The sequence below is a fragment of the Lucilia sericata genome, unplaced genomic scaffold (genome assembly GCF_015586225.1).
Source record: "Lucilia sericata isolate MDLA Ls3-8-SP2 unplaced genomic scaffold, ASM1558622v1 Contig000490F_arrow, whole genome shotgun sequence".
In the NCBI taxonomy this organism is placed as follows: domain Eukaryota; kingdom Metazoa; phylum Arthropoda; class Insecta; order Diptera; family Calliphoridae; genus Lucilia; species Lucilia sericata.
Window position 1 is genome coordinate 147,501 of NW_023994504.1, and position 22,953 is coordinate 170,453.

A 22,953-nucleotide genomic window follows, 5' to 3' on the forward strand; every position below is an offset into this window, starting at 1 on the left:
ACGGTAGTTCTTTTGTGGACGACCCAAAACCAAGTGCTTATTCTTTGGTTGATTATCATCATCTTCGGGGGCTGAGACAACATAGAATTGTTTGCGTACAATTGGAGCAGCACTGGTAGGTGCAGGAGGCAAATACTTGTCACCACCATGTCCAAGTGTTGAGGGTTGCAAACTAGCTGGAGATAATCCACTAAAGGCACCAGATGGTCCAGAACCTAAGTGTTCAGGTTGTTTATAACCATATTGAGGAGCGGCACAAGCGACAGCCAACAAAGCTGATAGTACAACGAATACGCGCATTTTGATTAAGGATTTTTCGTTTAATGAATTTTTATTGTAAATTGTTTTGAAAATAGTTCGTTCTTCTTCGATTATTTGACTTGTTTCTTGCTTAAATTGTAACACTGCACTGTATACTCATTCTTAATGATCTCTTAACTTTTATACAAAAATTAAGTGATTTTCAAAGATCACGAATTAAAAACAAACATTATAAACTTGTCTTTTTTCATTTTAGTTAATATTTTTAAATATGCAGATTTTAGTCTTTTTCGTTTTGTTTTTGTCTAACTTCTTTGAGACAACACCAAGTTTAGTTAAGCCTACTCTTTAAGAGTAACGATCACCATATTTACACCTTCTACTCGTAGCTGTTGTTGTTGTTGTTGTTGCTATTGCCAACTTTTAGTTGACAAAAATATTTGACCAAACAAACAAAAAACAACAACAATTACAAGCACAAACAGTTGGTTTGGAGTTAGTTGTCCACGTATTTAGGGGTCTTCGCCAAACCACCAGCATCATCGTTTCATCTTCGGTGGTATGTTATTGTTTTTGTGTTTATTCGCAGTTATTTGATATGTATACGAATTGACCGAAATGTTGACCCATAAATTATTTAAATTTATTTATTTCTCTCTATACAGCCGCTTTAAATGTTTTTATAATTATTTTCAATATTTTAAGAATTTAAACTTATTGATATTATAATGACTCAGCTTTTGTTTTAAATTAAAACAACAAAAATTTTAAATTTTCTAAATTTTTTTCTCTAATTAAGATAATAATAAATCGTTTAGATTAAAAACTATTGGCGGCTTTATGCGGCGATATGTTAGATCGTGATCAAAGAATCTATTTTTGGATTTTTACACCTTGATTTAGAGACTTTAGTATTTACTTATATTTATAAATATATGGTAAGGTTAGGATGATAGGAGGATGTAACTAAATCAAATAAAATCAGAAGAAATATATTTAGGCCACTGTCGGGCCTGTTGTGAGCTTCTTTTCATGGAAAATGTTTGTTGGTAAAAACAAAAACCTTGCTGAATGTATTATCGTCCGATGTTCAGAGACTCAGTTTCCTGAATGTAATTAATAAGAATTACGAGGGATGATGTTATATCTGGAATCATATAACTCCCAAGATATTTGGATCTAATTTCGGCGAAAGCCTAACAATAGCAAACAAGTGCTCCAGAGTTTCACTTTGCTCTCTACATTCCTCTGAAACCGCATGTCCATTTTTGTAAAGCTGTGCCCGTAATCCTGTGTGTCCACTCAGAATACATTGCACCAAGAGGAGTTATGGGTTTAACTTACCCATATGCGTCAAATGATATAGCGTTCGTCACGTTAATTACCTCTAGATCCCTTCCCTTTAAAGCTATTATATTCGTTGCCGACCCATAAGATGAATGTCGAAGGGCTTTACGTGATCACCTGTCATGTTGGCCTTATTTTACGGTAGTTTTTTCAACCCTTTGTACCGCCCCGTGTACAAGCACTTTGCTCAAGTACTCGAGCTATCCAATCTCTTGCCATAGTAACCCCGATTAGGAATAACCGGTATCATGTGTCAAGCCCAATCAAACGCCCACAAAGGAAAATGCAATCACTGGTTTGAGCCGATAGAAGGGGCGGACCCAACATCAGGTGAAAACACCCTATTGTTGCTATGAGGAATGTTGTGTCATTACAAGCATTCATATCATCAAAAGACTCACCCCAATCCATTACTTGACCTCTTAATGTCGCCCAACCACACTACTGAGATGGCTCTGTTTTTTCGGCAACAGCACCTAGGGACAACAATTGACAAAACTTATTTCAGTGGCCACAAGGATCTACCGTGATACGTTAGATAAATTAAATATTAAGGTATTAACAATTCCGCCAACGTATCAACCAACTCCACCGCCACTTTAACCGTCGTTCCATCCTTCATTCAGACAACTCCAAAAATACAACTCAGAATCCCTGTCATCCATCAGATACAAGCTGAAATCCATTTTATTAATCCACAGACTTGCTCTTTGGTTTGTACCGCTCCTAGAAACTATTAAATTTATTCCAAAAATTTATATTTCACCGTGTATCAATCCTTTAACTAAGCACTCCTTCTCGCCGATTTGATCCCGACTTACCAGGACAAAGTCCTGCGGCCAACTGGCCACCCGTAGTACCAGATTATGTGGTGCTCTAGTTCGACCCATTTCATTCCAAGGAAAGCCCGAGGATATATTTGATCATCACCAGTTTATAGTCCCGGAAGATTAGAGGTACTGGTAACACCAAAAAGGGGTATTTCATCAAGGAAACATCCCCGGGAGTACCAATGACGTAAACCTTACCTCTGGGAGAATACTTACTTGCAATCCAACACGGTCTTAGATTTAAGTTTATCGTCGCCCTAATGGCTGTTGGTAAATATGTATGTTAAGACCTGTTTGCGCAATATTTATTCTAGTCCAATTTACGCATTCCGTTATTGATCGGACTTCTGCCTGGAAGCATTAAGTAAACGGCGGTAAATTTATGTTTTTGGTTCTTCAATATTGAACCACAGGTCCACATAGTCAACCAGGCCACTCGTGAACGTTTCTACTTTGGCGTCTATATCCTCTTTATTTCGATATTAAAAAGTGTCCTGTTCTAAATTGTTCTTTAGTAAGATCCCGAACATTGCCCAATTAGTTTTAGATTCCAATCCTTTTTCTCTGATTCTATTGACGAAGGTAGCTTTATTACCTAAGTTCAATGTGATTAAATCTTTAATATTGATTAAATATTTCATGAAAATATCGGAATTTTTAATGGGGTTTCACTATAGCCCAGTAAAATAAGGTTTTTGCTGCGGAATTTTAGATAGCTAAATGAAAATTTGTACATAGCCTACCTTACCATTACCATTATTAATAATAAGGTATTATGTCACCATAAATATCGTGTGCGCCAAATGGGATATTGGCGGTCAAAAGCCACAAAAATCAATTTTTTAAGAATATCTTACTTATTATACGTGGTATGCGTTTTGATGCTATTATAAATTAAATTCCCTACACTTTAGTTGAAGATATATGTGCATATCAATAGTTGTTTTCGAGCTATAGTGCATTATTATACCCTACACCACTATAGTAGATCTGTCCGTCCGTCTGTGTGTCCATGTAAACCTTGTGCGCACGCTACAGGTCGCAATTTTGAAGATAATTTGATTAAATTTTGAAGATGATCTTCTTTTTACCCAAGGACGAAGTCTATTGAAAATGGTTAAAATCGGTTCATTAATTCGAATAGCCCCCATACAACCGTATCCCCGAATAGCGCTTTTGAGTTCATAAATATATTAAATGTTATTGTATCTCTCCAAAAATCACCAAAACTTAATTTTATGTAAGTCCAAATGGTACTGCCAATTTTCGTAATGATCGGGATTTATTTGACCCTTTAAGGTCAAAATTAACTTATAAACGCTAATATCACAATAAAATTTTAAATAAATAACTTTAATGTTACCAAAATTTAAAGAATAGGCCTATATTAACCCCCTGCCCCCATATAACCCCTCTTTTAGAAAATCTCTGTTTTGTCGATACAGATTATGTCGCAAGTGTTCTGCCCTGTATTAGCTAATTTCTGTTACATTTGTTATCACAGCTTCGCTCTCTGGCCCATAGTGCAATGTCCGTCTATCTGAAATTTCCGATAAAGTCTGATTTTCATAAAATTTGGTGGGAAAAATATTTGAATTGTGACGATAAATTTTTTCGAATTCTAATCAAAAATATGACCTGTGATACCATGTGAAATTGTGGATAGACAGACATTGCACTATGGATCATAAAGCCATTCTGAGATAAAACGTATTACAATGTATAAGCATATAGTAACAGCTTATGAATAACGTAATAATTAAGACAAATTTGTTATCTCCAACAAAATGTGGAAAATTCAATTCTCTATATCAAATATAATTACATCAAGGCGTACGATGCATAACAAGTAAGATATTCGCTAAAAACTGATTTTCGTAACCTTTGACCCTCAATATCTAGCTTATCGCACATGATGTTTTCGGTGACTTTTAAATCATTTATTTTTAATTCCAATTTTAATTTAGCTATCTAAAATTCTTCAGATTGCTTTTGTATTGGAATTTAAATTTTAAAACGTTCTCCTGAAAATTACAAAAGACAAATTATGTACTTTTGCCTTTATGCCACAGATATATTGAAGGATAGACATTTTTAAGGGTATTCTTCCCGCTTTTATCATAAATATATATTTTCAATATTTATGTATATTATTTAATTTTTTTAATATCGCATATACTTTGAAACATTAGCTCATCTAAAAGGAAATATGACCCGATATGGAAAACTGAAAACGTAGTTTTCATCAGTCTCTAGTTTTACATGTATAAAGATATGTGAATCTCCGATAGTAGCTCTGTTATGTAAATACTATTGTGTACGAATTATATGTGAACCAGACTTTATATGGCATTAATTAATTCAACTAACTATAAACACATGTGATTAAATAATACTTATTAGAATGTACCAACTGCCACATTGTGGCTAAATATAATATACATATTGGACATATTTGGATTCTTATTTGTTTTCGATACAAGTACATATTCTAATAAATCAAAGTATTTATTGTGTTTTTTTTATTAAATAAAAATATCAACAAAGACAATATTTAAATCAATTTAATCTATAAAAAGAAACAAGGTTAAAAACAATCCCACAATAAAACACTCGACACTAACAAAAACTTGTCTACCAAATATCTCTAGTAACTGTACACGGCGATCAAGCTATTCAAGAACTACTAAATGCCACACACACACCAACAGTTAGATAAAATACAGCCTATCGAAGTTAATAATTTAGAAAAGTCAAATGAATTAATTTATGTAAGAATACTGGCCAAGTAAAATAACACCACATAAATGGCGCCAATTTTTATTGTCAATTAGAGAAACATTTAAATTAGGTGCATAATGTGTTTAAACGAATAACATAAACATTATTTACACATTCGAGTTCAAAATCCTCTAATACACTCGTAATCCAAGTGACAATATCAAATTCGATTTCGCCCGAAACAAGTTTAAAGTTAGATTTAAGCATATTTTTTCAAAATTCTGTCAAAAGCCATAAAGTTGACAATAAATTTTTTTTATATATTTTTTTTTACTTCTCTTTAAAACTTAATGTATACAGAAATTTGAATTTTCTACAACAAAAAAATCGCTATAATTTGTTAATTTTGACAGTTATAAATTGTCAACATAAAATATACACACACATACTATATATAAACCAACAAAAACAATTATAATAATAGTAATAAAAACAAATAAGAGGCCTATAGGTGAGTGATCTTGATTAGATTATAATAAACCACTAAAGATGACATAAAATGTTGATGATGTTTTAAGCTTTGAATATCATTGATTTAAACCACATGGACGACAGATAGACAACGAACGACTTAACACGAACTTCGTATAGGAAAATGGCCTTTAGTTCATAATATTGTTTAGTTATTTTATTATTATAATTTAATTCTTTGTTACCTAGTTGATTTTTATTCTTCAACATTTTATTGTAAATATTTCCAAGATTTTAAGATTAATGACAATTTGAGTAACGATATTGGGTGTGTATGAGTGGTTGACATTAATCAACAGGTGATGATTGGAAAGTCATTAATACTTTTTATGATTATATTTATCTTTGGATTTAAACAATAAAAAATTGTAAATTGAAATACATATAAAGTGTGTTAGAGTTGCAATACTCATACAAATAAAAACTTTTGAATCTTTTACAAAAAGACCACCCAAGTTTTAATTATAAACAAATATTCAAATAAAGAAATATAAAACAATTGCCTGCCTGCATTCTTCCATATTTTAATTCGTTTTTAATAAAAAATTCATAAATTTATTTGTTTTTTCTAACACCAATTTGTTTCAAATGTCCAAATTTGCTTACAAAGTGATAAAGTCTCTATACATTTTTATTTCACTATAAGATTTTTATCCAGCTCGTTTGAGAGTCTCAAACATAAATTGAACATTATCATGCAAATTTATTCGTCTCAACGTGTTGATATTTTGATGATCAGCTAAAAAAAATATTTTTATAAAACACTCAAATTGGTATATATTCTTAAAATTTGATGCAAATATTTATAAACTTTTAGATTAGATTTAGATTTTTTTATAGAAACTTACAAGGCTGTTTTTAATGATATTTTGAAATTCAAGTTCAATGTTAAATTAATTTATCTTATTTTTTAAGATTTGTTTGTGGCAAACAAATGTTGTTTTATAAGAACGGATTTAATAGTAAATATGTAAATTCTAGAAGTCCACACCATATTAAGGTAATTGGTAAAACGGAACTTTCATATACATATGTATGTATGAATAGTTTTTATTTGGCTATTATCAACTTAGTTCCAAAATAGAGTGACGAACGAAACAAACAGATTCATTGTTAAAGTTAACAATGCTTTAATAGGCTTATTTTCCATGACAAATTTGATCGTAAGCCATTGTTAGTTATAATTAGTTTACATATGTATACAAATTTTAACGTTTATTCTTATTTGAAAGCAGTTCTTTAAACAAATATATATCAGTATCGTCTTTGCAAATTAATTTATTATAAATAAGTTATGATTTTGTATTAGAAATATTCAGGAAGTTGGATTAAACATTTGTTTAAATTATAATACAAAATATGTGTGTGAATTCCTTTATAGATTCAAAAAAATGCATCCCTTTTTTAAATCTTAATGGTCAATAAACTATAATTATATTTAGACATTTAAACATTTTTAATGTTTTTCTTTTTCACGTTTTCAAGGTAAAAATCTAAATTTATTTGAAGACAATTCTTTGAAAAAATTGAATTTTGAATATCAAAATAAGGAATTGATCATAAAGTTTTATTTCGTTGGAAATAAAATTAATTTGCTTTTATTTTCAGCATTTTTCTTACTCTTAAGATTATTTCTTTCACAGTTATTCTTAAAACTTATAAGAAATATACATACAAGTATATTACCCACCATCAATATATATGTTTTAAAGTGAGATTTGAAATGCGGTCCTAAATACATGGACATGGATTAATCCTTTCGTAATTTAGTAGCACAGTGTAATGACATAAGATTAATGTTAATTCTATTATCATACATATATCGATATTAAAACTGATCGGGATGTTTTTTTGGTTTTTAATGAGGGGCCTAATGGACCGAGATGTAAGGAATTTGATAGAGTGATTTATTTTTTAGAATTGTTTTTGTGGAATTTTATCTTCTTCATCTTTTAATCATCTTTTAATAAGCCGATCCTAAGATGAACTATATGAGCGTGAAGCCAATTAGAGAGATATTTTCGTTCTTATACGACTTGCTTAAGTCGAAGGGGAACATGAGGACTAGAGACAAATATAATCCGATATTGTTGATACTTCTGAAAAATGTCCATTTAGGCCTTATTGTGTTTTACACACGGACAAAGCTTATCGTCTTAGAGCCTAATATGGATCCAGAATATATGTGGCCCCAAAATGGAAGTTGTTCCCACCAAAAATTTAAATTTAGTTCATTCAAATACACCATTTCTCAAAATGTTTTTTTTCCATCAATATTTGAATCAAAGGATAAAAAGGTCCTTTCTTGAAGTTCTGTAAATTTTTTTCCAAATTTTTAAATCGAATTTTCGAATTTATTTCGAATATTTGAAATGTAATTTGTCTTTTTTGTCATTGAAAGTAAAAACATTGAAAATTTCATATGATTTGGATTTGTTGCGACTTGCATTGAAAATTAAAGTTCGTTTTCTAAGTCTTTTGTTTTAAAAGTACTTATTAGGATAAACAAAAATATTGTTATTTTTTAACCATATTTTAACATTGATATCTTTGAAATCATCATCATCATCGATTAATTTAGAATGATTTTAAAATTTTGAAGGTTGTTATGGGAAATTTTGAGATTATTAACCTAATTAAAATTAATCGTTATTAAACAACCAAAAAGGTATTATAAAAAACAAATTTAAAACAAAATCACACAATAGTTTTATTTGATTTTTTTCAATAGACAAAAACTATTAAAATCATTTAATGGCGTGGGTGACGCCAAAATATCATAATTTTTTTATTCAGATAGATTTCTAAAGGTGATTTTATTTTTGATAATCGTTATTCGATTTATCATTAAGATCTTCAAACCTTGAATTATTATTTTATGATATTATAATAAAGGATATGCAGAGCACATAAAAAAGTCTCGGAAATCCATTTGAATTAAAAAAATGTATTTAAGTCCATTATTTATTATTCTCCTATTGCTGCTAAATAATATCTTAATGAAATTCAACGATTATTCGAATAAATCATAACCGATTAAATACAACATTTGACAGTTAAATGCTTCAAAACAAAAGTGTCACGCTGCGCTAATGACCAATCATTTCAAAAAAACAATAACAAACTGACAAAAATAAAAGAAATTTATTGCAAAAATAACAAAAACCCAAAAATATACATATTCCATTCCTGAGATTTACATTTTAATGCCGACCGACTGTCTGCGGTATTTTTTCTATTATTTAAAGCGACAAAGTTTAAAAAAAAACATAAAATTAATATGCAAAGATGGTTTATTATTGATTACAACGATAACATTAATAATAGTATAATATTTATGATTAAATGCTTCTTATTGTCTTCTTCATTTATTGAACTTATTAGTTAAACTTAAATAATACACTCTATTGTAATACAAAAAACTTTATATTAAAAAACAAAAATCACTTTTATTGAGTAGATGCTAAATGTAGTTGTTTTTGCTGCCGATTTGAAAATTACTCAATTTGATACACCAAAGAAGGTAGTGAAAAAACTACTCAAAACTGTCAACTAAATATTAATAAAAACTTTAATCTGAAAAACTATAATAAGATTTGAGACCAATCTAGATTTGCATTATAATAAGTTTAGAGATATCTAAATTATTTTGCATATAAACAAATAAATACAAAATCAGTTTAGATCAAAACATACAGTGTAGAACAAACAGCTCAAGAATACATATCCAAAGAATACAGTCGTAAATAAGACATTTAAACGTTAAAAAGGATTTAGTAATTAAATAAAAAATATTACAAAATGCGTTGTTTAGTTTTTATCGCTTTAAGCTTGGTGGCTTTAACATCAGCTGCTCCTCAATTCGGTTATGGATACGAAGCACAACAAACAGCTCCTCTCGGTGCCGGTCATCATGGTGGTGATAAATATTTGCCTCCAGCCTCCACAACTCCAGCCCCTGTAGTACGCAAACAATTTTATTTGGTTTCGGCCCCTGAAGATGATGACAGCCAACCTAAACACAAGCATTTAGTTTTAGGAAAACCGCAAAAGAACTACCGTGTGGTCTTCATTAAGGCTCCTAACTCTGGCGCTGGTAATGTCAAATATTCTGCCGAATATGCTCCTCAAGAAGAAAAGACTGTTATCTATGTATTGAGCAAAAAAGACAACGATTTGGATGCTAGCGACATTGCTACTCCAGCTCCTACTCAACCCAGCAAACCTGAGGTATTCTTCATCAAATACAAAACTCCCGAAGAAGCTGAAGCTGCTCAAAAGGAAATCCAAAGTAAGTAAAATAAAAGCAGCAATTAGTCCCATTTATTTATTACTCTCAATTATTTGCTTCATTTCTAATGCTTCTTTTTACTATTTGCAGATGAATACGCCAAATTGGAAGGTACCAATGAATTTTCTGATGAAGGCACTGCTCCTCTTACCTCTGTTGTTGGTGCTTTGGATGGTCTTACTCCTGAAGGTTCTTACAACTATCAACAAATCGCCCCTGCACCAAATTCTCAAGAAAAGTCTGCCATCAGCCAATATTTGCCCCCTATTAGCAAATAGGATGTTTAGTTAAGTAATATTGTAATATTGTAACTTTTTAATTACACTTGTTGATTATTATTTAAGAATTGAATTTCGTAATTGTAGAATTTTAGTATTTGTTGTTGTTTATTTTTAAATAAAAATTTGTTTTAAACGAAATTAAACTTTAACGATTTAAATGTGGTTTGTAATATTACAATTTGATGTATAATTTTTGAATTGTTTAAAATCACTACTATTGTATTAAAATCTTAAGATAATTTGGGCACCGTAACATTACGTTTGGTTCATCCCACAGCGCCAGTTCTGCTTACCTAAAGGGACCCACTGGGAACATTATATCACAACCACAACCTTCATACCAAGAAAGGTGAGGTTCTTACCCATTTAAAGTATATTAAAATTTAAGACAATCTAGCAATGTCCATCCGTTTATCTCTCTGTCTGTCTGTTAAAAGCATTACAGGATTCGAAAGGAAAAGGCTTGAGGGTTTAAGATATATGTTTTGCATTGGCCGCATACAATTGGACCCCGAAATAAAGTTTAAACCGTTATACAAATGTTACTTAAGCAAGAAATGTAATCGAATTTGGCACAAGTTAGTTTAACGTATTCAGAAATTATTCTTTAAAGTATGGCCAACTATCATATCCATCCTACCCATAGAAGGTCCACTTCGCAAAATCACTAATACACTCATAAGCAGCTTCAAAATATCATTTTAATAATGTAAATTGAACTAGGCAATTTCTATAGTTACATAAATCACCCTCTCGGGGTTTTTACAGTTTTTCCCTACCTATCGCGTCCCCGGGTGCAGATAGGAGTGGTGACTTAAGCTGAGGGAGTACAAACTGTCCAAAGACAGTTAGGATGCAGGACCTAAATACCAGTACCATATGCTCGCAAGCAATAAGCTACCTCAGCCTTTAAACATAGGTGAGGGTTTCTTGGAAGCCAAAATGCTGAACTGACCGTGGGAAAATTAGATATCTTTCACAGGAAAGATGAACCTAAGGGAAACCCTGCGCAAAAGGATAGATAAGAAACTGGACAGAGTGCAGTATACTAGGATGAGTATCATAGTAAACTTGGTGAATATAATAAAATCACTCGAAAGGCAATAGAGAATCCTATCCAAAACTCATGTCCAATTGGAATCTATGATCGATGACATGGGCAGGAGGCTTTAGGCGAGTATCGTAGATGAACCGATATTGAAGGAAGGGGAGGCTAACATAGAGAAATTTATTACAACTAGCATGGTTAAGGGCAATCAAGAGTTTTGCACCCTATAAAGCTGCAGGACCGGATGGTATTTTCCCGGCACATCTAAGGAACAGATGGATAGGCTGCAAGATGTATGGTACAACTATCAGGAAAAAGATGTTTAGCGGTACACCACATGGTGGCATTTTGTCCCCTTTAATCTGGGTAACCACGAATTATAGCCTCCTAAGGACCTTAACCGAGAAAGGATTTAGACCTGTCTGTCATGCAGAATACTTCTAAGGGGAAAGGATGCAAATTCTAAGGGGAAAGGATGCAAATTCTAAGGGGAAAGGATGCAAATTCTTAGGGGAAAGGATGCAAATTACTTGTGTAGAAGAGCTGAAGAGGCCCTGAATACGTCCTTGAGCTATGCTCAACCAAGAGGCCTCAATGTTAACTCGGCTAAGACGGAAATCTGTTTTTTCACAAGAAAGACAAAAATGTCTAAGTATATTGAACCCTGTTTCCTGGGCAAGAAGATACCGGTGACAGTCAGAGTTAAGTATGTACTTACTTGTATTAAACTACTACAGGGGGTTCAACGTACATGCTACATGACACCATGACCCCACTGCGAACTACGTCAACCAAGGCTCTGAAAACGTTGCTAGATATTCCATCCATTGAAACATATATAAGATATGAAGCGCCACTTACAGCCGAACGGATTATAACTGATCCCGGATAGAATGTCTTGGTCAACGCAAAACCATTTGACGTAAAGAGGGCAGCATGAAAAATATGGGTGAGAGAAACACCTTAGGCCATTTGGAATAACCACAGAGATCCTATGGGGCGACCCTAACGAGAGCAGGATAAGTAATTATAATCTTCTTATATAATTTTATAAGAATCGGTCTGTAATTTCTTTCTTTCAGAAACAAAAATCCGTACATAAATTTATAAAGACCAGTCCATAAATGACACAACCTCCGCATAGGATTCTACTCTTAAAATGCCTTATAACTTGCTTAAACATATGTACCTGTATACAAATTAAATTCGATATGAACAAGTAAAATTATCCTACTAAAAATTGACAGAGAAGTTAATACATTTCGTTAATACCATCTTTTAAAAATACTGCAAACATCTATATGGACTCAGCGGTGTCATTGGTTTTAAACAAAGCAGACTGATTTAAATTCAAATTTAATTTCTTTGACAGTTTTGAAAAATAATCTAATGCCAATTTAATTTAATATTGATTAATAGCCCATAGCCTTGGTGCTGCAGAAAACTGCTCATCTAATAATCAGCACTAATGAAAACATTATTAACAAATGTCATGAGATTGTTAACAAAAAAATAAATTAACTACAACTTGTTAACTACCAAAATGTATTCGTTTGTTTTTAGTATGTGTTTAATTTTCATTTCTTAATTTAAACGTATATTACACCATAAAATCAACGATTTAAACAAATGTTTTGACAACTCCAAAGACATAAATAAATGACTTCAAAACTAAAACAATACAAATACACAACAACAACAACAAATTTCAAATACACCTACGCAAATTTTTAAATCTCACGAAAAAGAAAAAAACAAATCAAATCATAAAATAACAAAAGAAGATATTAAATCTTTTCCAATTGTTGTGATTTGAAAAGAATTTGCATAAAAACAAAAATAGTTTGAAAAAATCACTTTTAAATACATTCAGTTTTTATTTCTTTGAATTTTTATTATGATATTATTAGAGGTAAAAAAGTCGGAAATGTTTTTATTAACTTTTATAGAGCTCCTCGACAATAGGAGGCATCGATTACGACAATCATTATGCGTATGACGCATCGGCTCTGAATTTTTCAAAATTTATTTGCAAAAAAAAAAAAAACAAATTTTATATGTTTTTACAAAAAAGTTGTTATTGAGTATTACCGGTAGTATATATACATAGTAATGTATTGTTTTTGTATGACCTCCGTTATGTTAGTGGTTAATTTTCTAGTCTGTCAGACCGGAGGTCGTGGAATCGATTCCTACTTGAGGCACTGGTAAGGGAGCTCACAACAGACCCGATAGTATCCTAGGTGTATTTCTTCGGATTTGATGTATTATACATCCTCCATTCAACTTAACCTATAGTTATATCTAAATGATCACAACTCAAAAACCCTACGTTCCATAAAAATAAAACTAAAGTTTTATTTTTGACATTTGTAACAAACAACATTCTCAAGATTATCAATTTCTTATTAACAAAAATTTTCGCAATAATAAGGAAGTTATAAATTATATTTAAACCAAAAAAACTATGAAATAATAATTGTTTTCGAAGGTGTTGAAAACAAAATGATAAATTTGTATATTCGAAAACAAAGAAAAATAAAAGAAATTAGCATTTTTCAACTCTAGTTGATATTATTTTAAAATCATATAATTTATGATCTGTTAACAAATTATTCGAACACTATTTTTGCATTATTTAATAAACAAATTTAATCCAAAATTTAAAACATGTTTTTTCATATTTCTTCCGAAACAAATAAAATGCACTATTTGGTTGAACTAAATTAACTTATTTAAATCATTTAAGTTCTGACTAGATAGGTGAAATCCAAATTCCATATTTGAAATGATCAAAATAAAACTCATCAGCAAATTATCGGAATAAATCAAGTTTTTCAACTGAGTTTTGCAAACTAAATAATTTCAATTAAATTTAAATAACAAAATGCTGAATAAAATAATAATTAACATTTTGAAAAACATCTTTAACTTTACCGCCCATTGGGTTTTCACACTTTAAATACGCATTTGCATCAATTATAAAAATTATAATTTTTTTGTTGTTTTCATTGTCTAATTTGCCTGCCAAACAAACAGTCAGCAGTATTCGGCATCAGCTTCATAATTGTTTCACTCCCCATAAATATTTTTTTTTTTACTTTGTTAAACTACTGCTATATTTAACTTAAACAAAAATAAAATAAAAATCATACATATTTAAAAAATTAATAAAAAATAAAATAAAAGCCAGTCTGTTCGGTGAATCAAAATAAATAAAAATGGATGTTTCTTATTGAAATGCATAAAATTGTTTATTGAATATTAAAACATTTTTAAAAGCCGACAAAGTATAATTAGTAATAAAACAATAAAATGAATGTCAAAATGCTAATCAATTTGCAAATGAGAAAACATAAATATTTTCATTGAATTTTAACAATGCAAATATAACAGATATCTTAAATATCTCATATCATCGTCGTCATCTCTTTGAATGCAAAGTTTAAGCTTCTGTAACATGTCTTCTCTCGCCCTATCTCTCTTGAACTTTTCGTGTTCGTAAGTCATTTCTTTTGCTGATACTGCAGAAGGTTGTTTTCTATTTTGTATTAAATCCCACTTTATTTATTGTAAATAAATACATTTGAAATCTCATGAATTATTATGAATTTATGATTACACCAAGATCATACACCTTGCACGCAAACACACACACTCATATATAAACATACCATCATATGAATATAGATACAAAAAAGCCGATATTCTGGATTTTCCCCTCTTTTTCAAAACGTATTTAAACTGAAATTGATCCAAGGTACAACTGTCTCATAAATCAAAGAGATTTAAATACAAAAAAACCGGTAACCACCGCCATCTACCATTAACAGTACCACCGTCATCACTGCTAACCACCAACCTTAGCTAAACTCTAAACCAAAAACCATAATCATTTAATCATATTCGTAACTAAAAAAGAACCATAATAACAACAAAAAACCAAAAAAATAATACAATATTAAAAAATCCAAAAATACTCGTAAAATTTAAAATCAATAACAATTATTTTCAAATAAATAAATTTCAATTAAGTTGTTACAACAAGACAAGAGAAGGAAAATATTTCAAGTTCAAATTTTTGTTTATCACAATAAAGAATTTGCATTAATTTCTCATAAATTATGGATTTTTCAAATACCTTTAAAACCGCACGCACTCAAACAAATATTAGAAAGAAAAAAACTATCTTAAAGATACCTAAAAATACTCATTTAACAATCAATAGAGTAGGAAATCACTCAAATGTTTATTTATCTTTTTGATATTGTTTCTTAAATTGAGTAGTTTCTATGCTAAAATACTAAACTGAAGTTTATGTTTTTAAATGTTGTTGTTTTTATATTGTTATTGATTTGTGAGTAGTTGTTATAGTTTTTAATTTTGCTCTATCTATTGACATTATCAGTTCAATCATTTTAGACAATTTTAAATGAATTTAGTTTATGTTGAGATTCGTTAAGATGTCAAGTTGTATTTTTTTGATTAAAAACAAAAATGTGTGTATAAAGTTTGTGTTGATATAAAGGATAAATATGGGTAAGTTAGATCAAATTTATAAGAGTCTGGTAGTAATAAGTAATATTTAACATTATGGATTCTATTTATAACAATTTGTCAATTATGGCAAATTTTCTTACGAAATTTGATCTATAAACCTTTGATAAAATGTTATGAATGACAGATCACTTTTTTGTAGGAATATGTCTCATACGCATCGTATTAAATAAAAACTATTTTTTTAGAAAATGGCCTCAGTTCCGGGAAATATAATAAAAATTTTTATTAGGGTATTTTTATTATAAGGGGCATATAAATTCTAAAATAATCTTGAAAATTCTAAAGTGGACCAAACCAAATGCCAAACATTTTTTTAAATATTTTTTTACGATAAAAATCGAATATAATATTCATCCCACATCCACTAAAAACCATTTAGTGGACCAATAATTTCAAAAAAATTTTTCGTATTCAACTCAAAATTAGGTAATTTTATTTTTACAAATTATACTGAGGAACAACCAAAAAAATATTTTTTATTGTTCAGTACAAAAATACGCATCGATGAGATTCTAACAATTCTATTTTTGTAGGAATTTTTAACAAATATTTTGGTAAAAGGGACAGATTTTCTATTTCTGATCGATTTATGGGGATTTTTAATTAAAATTTAACTAATCTGAAAATTATTAGAATAAATCAAACTTAAAAGAAGTTAAAAGACTTTTCGCAATCGGAATGGAGTTTTTTTGCAATTTATAAGATTTATAAATCGAACGCTTTAGGTTTTGAAGGGCCTTTTTCAATTTTAAATAAAATTGAAACGGTCCGTAACGAAAAAAATATTTTTTCAATATTCATATTGAATATTAACATTGTTGGTTTTTCAACCTTTTCCGAAAAAATTGTAGTTGAAAATATTCCAAAAAATCTATTATTCGTAATATTTTGATTTCAAAAGGTTTATAATAAGAATGAAAGATTAAGATATATATATATATATATATAAAAGAGTAGCGTTACTGACTGACTGATTTATCATCGCACAGCCCAAACGGCTGAACCTAGAATCATGAAATTTTGACAGTAGATGTGTTTTTGGTTATGTAGATCCACTAAGGAGGGATTTTTGGAAATTTGTACATTTACGGGTAAAAAGGGGAAAAAACGGGTAAAACTGGTTTTCTTAACTATCTAACTATTAAATGCACCTTTATCTACTCTTGAAATGAGCAGATGGGTGTCTGGTACTTTTTTGAAATTCGTACTTATAAGGGGTAAAAATGTGTAACAAAGGTGATTTTGGTACCTTTTTTGGCCCTTTATAACTTTTGAACTAATTAACATAATAAAATTTTTATAAATATTTACATCTCCCAAAATTATGAGACACCTGTTTCGTACTTTTTTATAAAACAGTCCTTTTTGGGTGTAAAAGGGAGAAAACTGTATTTATGGTACTTTTTTTAGCACATTAAGAAAACTTTTTCGGTTTATTGAATTATTCCTATTAAATTACGGACAAACTCTGTAATGTTTATTGTAATAAAATTTTTGCTATTTCACTGGGGAAAAAAGTACCGAAAAGGGAAAAAACGGGAAATTTAATTTTATTCAAACTCATTGAGCCAATTTTTATAAAATATGAAAAAGCATTTTATTTACTCACACAAAATAAGCTGTTGGTATATTATTTTGGAATTCGAGTACTAAGGCCTATATAAGACCAAATTCGAGTAAATTGTTTGTTAATTTTTGAAAGCACTATTTTTCTGGAACAAATGAATGCAGATTTGAATCGTTTGAGTTTTATCTGTGATATATAGATTTAAATACGGAACATTTTGTAAACTTACTTCTCGAAAAAGTATATTTCTAAGCGAAAAGGGGAAACATTGTACTCTTTTTATTACTACTTTCCACTTAGGTAAAATTTATTTCGCTTTTTCTGCCTCTAAATGATACTCTTTGTATGTTCTTTAATATGAACTCAAAACACATGATTATTAAACATACACGGTTCTTATTGAATAAGATTTTATAAGATACAACTTCTTAGTACTTTTTATCTCATAAATTGTACTTTTTTAATTTTCTAAAATATTCAACCTAGGAACTCTAATTTTAACATACATGGTCTTGACTGAATAATATTCTGTAAGTGGGAACTATTTGGTACTTTTCTATTCTTCAAATGATACCTTTTAGATTCTTTATAATGGTTAACCGGAACAACGGTAGTTATTAAATGAGAATTTATTGAGAGAGATTTTTGTACTTTTTCGTTTTTACGATGGTACTTTTTAATATTTTTACGATATTGAACATAGATATTGAAAATAAAATTTAAAATGTAGGGACCTTAGTGAAGTACTTTTTCATTCATCAAATTATATTTTTTGAATTGTATATAATATTGAACACAGAAACATAAAAATTTTTATTCAATGATAATCTATTAGAGGTATTTTATAGTACTTTTTTCAAATATTACTTTCGAAATTTTCTATAATGTGGAATCAAAATGAATGAAACTAAAAATACAAGCTTCTTACTGAATGCGAGTTTAATCACGTGATATTGAACGTATAAAACTGAAAATGTTTTAATTTTCTATAAAAGTAAACAAAATTTTGTATGTATTTAATTTAAGTTAGGGTAGCGAAGCACCCAGGGTATGCTAGTTTTATATAAAAAGAATTGATGAAAATTTAGTTTATTTAAAAAATCGTAAAAAAGGACAGGTAAACTAAGCGTGATTTTAAAGCTTCTTTCACAAAATATTAAAATTTTGTGAAATTTGTTTTTTGAATTCTTATTGGGATAAGATACAACCGTCGTCTTTATTTTGGATAGATTCGATACATACTAATATCCTTGAAAAATATATTATTAAATGCACAACAAATTCTATGCGAATTAAATGTTCTCTCCAATGTCAATTTTTATTTGAAATTTAGTTTTCGAATCGGTTAGACTTATTTTTGCCAGAAAAAAATATTCAGTAATTCATTGGCTACGAATTTCTGCATATCCATTTACATCAAAATTCCTCACTTTTTTTCGTTGTTTTCAAGAAAAAATTTCCGTTCGGATTGAGAGGAACAAGGGCCTGTTCATAATATATAATACTTTAGTAAAATTTATTAGCGTACTTTTTTATTATTATGTATTTCGTTTTATATAAATAACGCGAAGCAGGGTAATTATCTTAAATTTTAATATTTACACTGTACGACATATTGGAATAATTTCAATAATATTTAAAAAGATTTTATAAAATCCAGCAAATTTTAAAATCCTGCAAATTTTACGAATATTTAAAAATTAAAAATAAAAACTCCGTCTTGACATCGTTGTTGTTCTATTATATTATTAAAACTGCCGACAGAACAAAATTTTAATATTTAAATAACAAATCAAGTATGATGAAGAGTTGTCATTCAAACTAAATTTAGTCTGAATGCGATTTAAAGAAACACCTGTTTGCAATTTAAACTAATAAAAAGAAAAAATATAAATATAAATATGTATCTTTAAAAAAACGCTTAATCATGTTTTAATCAAACATTATAACTACCTAAATTTTTTCTTTGACACAACTCAAACATGTTGGAATATATTTCTATAGGAAAAAGAAATAATGTTTAAAGAAGACAATAACAATTCATATTTAATTTTAAACTAAAAAACTATAGGTTGATAACTTTAATCACTTTAGATTATAATTAATTTTTTATGCTATTAAATACATTTAACTTAAACGTGTTTATTTAAATGCAAATATTAAATTAATGAGTTTTAAAAAGTAGCTGGGAAATATTTTAACTCTTTTATGAATTTGTACAATTAATCAAATGATTTTGATAACATCCTTGAAGAGATTAACAATAACAGTGAGTAACAAAAATAATTCATAACTGGTTGATTAGAACTAGCAAATTTCCAATTACACGATGTTACAAAATTACAAAAACTAAAAATACCATCCACGTACACCTAGTAGAGTAGTTCATAACACCATATTTAGAATAGGTAGAAAAACTCTTCCGTATTCTTTACGAATATAAGTGGGTTTCAGGAACTGAATCCAATTGTTTTATTTTCTTAATAATTTTTTTAACTTTATGTCCATTTTTGATTGACAATATTTTAAAAAAGGTAATTTTTACTTAAGGTTTTCTTTTAGCAATTTGTCTTCCGAATAATGAGATATCGATATATATATCTAACACTAATTTACATACTATCAAAAACTAGCTAATGCAAATCAGAAATCAATTTAAAGCCGTTAAATAGACTAAAATCAAAGAACGTTACAAACAATACGAAATGTTTTGTATACCAAAATGTTGGTATACAATTTGGATATTTTTTTGTTTATGTATAAAACAAATTTAAGGAAGTACCATACAAATTAACATCTATCGTTTAATTTTTCATTTCAAACAAAAGAAATAAAAATGCAGATGTATACGTATAGATAAATACAATTTTAGAGTGATGAATTGAGTGCCATTTACGCCACAATGTCAAATTTGCATTTTTTGCAATAAATTTTGCATGCATTGATTATATGCAAATTTAAATGTAGCTACGGTTACAAACAGTAGATGATAATTAATAACATAAGGCAAATAAAGCAATCCAAAAAACAACAAAAAATATCGAAAATGAAATATGAACTTTTGAAATGATGATGTACGAGTGACACAGTGCGCTATTAAGAGATTGAATAAATAATTCAGTTTTAACAAAGTAAATAAGTGAATATTGGAAAATTATCGTGTTTAGGATTATAAACCAAATAGATTTTGAAACATAAATATCTTCGCTTCTTTTCGATGTATGTTATGTTACCATCATAACTTTGTGGGTCATTTTATCTAGTGATCCACATCCACAGTATTTTTATCAAAATATTTATCTATTTCAAACATAAACAAACAACATGCACTTGAAGTGTCCAAAAAAAACTCAGGAAAAAACATAAAATTTTAAAATTAGTATAAAGATTAAAAATTATAAAATACACAAAGATTAAATATGCAAACAAACACGAAACAATAATCACAACAGAAATGACAAATATCAATTAAAACAACTGGTATTCCAAAGTAAATCCCATACGAAAGTTCAGCTTGTCTGTGATCTTCAATCAAGACATGTATTAGTAGTGTCAAAAGCAATGACTTACTAAGGAAATTAATTGATCAATTAAAGAAATAAAAAATAAAACAGTACGAGAAGAAATAAAAAATTATATAGAAAAAGTTGATTGATACACCCCAAAAAATGGTATACAATGCTTTTGGCACTATTATCTTGTTATTTTAAAGAAACAATTTGTTGAGGTTTCGGAAGATGATTTTGTATAAAAATGTTGATGACTTGACTAATAGCCATCAGTTTCACGTTAACTGCACAAATCTACAATTGAGAAGATTTTTCTAACATCAATAGTTCAATAAGATGCGCGTATTTTTGGTAAAGGATTTGAATATTATTCTAAGCCATTTTGGAATTATCACAAATAATGTTTAATTATTTTCTTATAATTTTAGACATTGTGCTCAATGGCTGCTTTAGCTTTGGCTAAGCCACAATACAATTACGGTAGTGGTGTTTCTGGCAGCTTTGGAAGCTCTGGCAATATTGGAGGGCTCAGTGGTCTTGGTTTTGGAGGATTGGGCAGTAGTTCTGGAGCTTCATTTGGGGGTGGTGCTGGAAAATTCCAAGGAGGTAATGGTGGTGGATTCTCCTCTGGAGCTATTGGCGGTGGTTCTTCATTCGGTTCTGGCTCTATTGGTGGTGGTTCATCGTTTGGTTCTGGTTCTATTGGCGGTGGTTCATCATTCGGTTCTGGTTCCATAGGTGGTGGCTCATCATTTGGCGGTTTCCAATCAAGCTCATCAAATTACAATCAATATTCCCAACAACAACAGCACTCAGCCCAATTCGAAGCTCCTTTCGTGCATAAACAATTCATTACTGTTGCTGCACCCGAAGATAACGAAAATTTGGAACGCACCAAACATTTAGTTATTGGTCGTCCTCAAAAGAACTATCGCGTCGTCTTCATTAAAGCTCCATCATCCAGCAATGCCAATGTCAAGTTGTCTGCCGAATATGCTCCCCAAGAAGAAAAGACCGTCATTTACGTTTTGTCCAAAAAGGATAGCTCTTTGGAAGTTGGCGACATTGCTACTCCTGCTCCATCCGTACCCAGCAAACCTGAAGTATTCTTCATTAAATATAAGACCGAAGAAGAAGCTCAACATGCCCAAAAACAAATTCAAGGTAATTTTATCTAAATTCACTTCCTATTTGTATTATTGTTTCTAACAACAATTTTAATTTGCAGCCGAATACGATAAAATCGAAGGCACCTCCGAACATACTGATGCTGGCGTTGCTCCCCAACAGTCGGTTGTTGGTATTTTGGATGGATCTAATGGTGGTGCTTCAGGTGCCGGTACTGGTGCTGGATTTGGCAATTCTGGTAACGCTATTGGTGGCGGTTCTGGAATTTCTAGTGCATTTGTTGGCGGTAATGGAGCCAAATCTTCTGCTTACTTGCCTCCTGCTGGTCATTAATAGTTTTTATCGCATTTTTAAACACTCGAAAAGTATTAATGGTATACGAGTAAATGTTAAGTTTTTTTAAAATTAGAAGAATAAAAACGTTGAAACGGGAGTTATGTCCAACATTTAATTTGGTATAATTGATAAACATACGTATGTGTATAATGCTTAAATGAAGATTATGTAACATTTTCTATAAAATACTAACGTGCTATAGTTCCCAATACAACATTTAAAAAAAAATTATTTAAATAGGCTTAAATCCTATTAATGGACGTAATGGACGAAATATTTATATTCCAAGTATGAATAAAACATACAAACTATTTTTATACAAAATAATGTTCACTTACCCACAGAATTTATAGCTTTTTTAAGCAACAAGTCTGATTGTGATTTATCTAGAGTATCGATTTCTCTACAGGATCGATATAGACTTGTAACCATTGATTCTACTGAATATGAGACCGATGACGTAGGCAACATTGATATAAAACGATTTAATTCGTTTAATTCTAAATTTTTGTAAAAAAGTTTATACATTAATCGGTTTATTTA

General features: G+C 29.7%; 4 protein-coding genes across 4 annotated transcripts in view; 2 read left to right on the forward strand and 2 right to left on the reverse strand.

Annotated features, from left to right (window-relative positions):
- LOC119605491 overlaps window positions 1-413 on the reverse strand; it is a 1,110-nt gene extending 697 nt beyond the window's left edge. Inside the window, exon 1 of the mRNA XM_037958636.1 lies at window positions 1-413. This exon is cut by the window's left edge and continues 229 nt beyond it. Within this exon, the coding sequence (XP_037814564.1) occupies window positions 1-300 (300 nt within the window). The 5' untranslated portion in view covers window positions 301-413.
- LOC119605487 (protein gone early) overlaps window positions 1-22,953 on the reverse strand; it is a 38,290-nt gene that overhangs the window by 5,283 nt on the left and 10,054 nt on the right. The window contains 1 exon segment of the mRNA XM_037958630.1: window positions 22,749-22,910. Coding sequence (XP_037814558.1) covers window positions 22,749-22,910 — 162 coding nt within the window.
- Window positions 9,347-10,400, forward strand: LOC119605492. The gene is made up of 2 exons (XM_037958637.1): window positions 9,347-9,981; window positions 10,072-10,400. Exons 1-2 carry the CDS (start codon window positions 9,492-9,494, stop codon window positions 10,257-10,259), a joined length of 678 nt encoding a protein of 225 aa, XP_037814565.1. The 5' UTR covers window positions 9,347-9,491; the 3' UTR covers window positions 10,260-10,400.
- On the forward strand, window positions 21,083-22,507 carry LOC119605490 (pupal cuticle protein 36). The gene is made up of 3 exons (XM_037958635.1): window positions 21,083-21,297; window positions 21,375-22,110; window positions 22,175-22,507. The coding sequence occupies exons 1-3, from the start codon at window positions 21,283-21,285 to the stop codon at window positions 22,405-22,407; spliced, it is 984 nt and encodes a 327-aa protein (XP_037814563.1). The 5' UTR covers window positions 21,083-21,282; the 3' UTR covers window positions 22,408-22,507.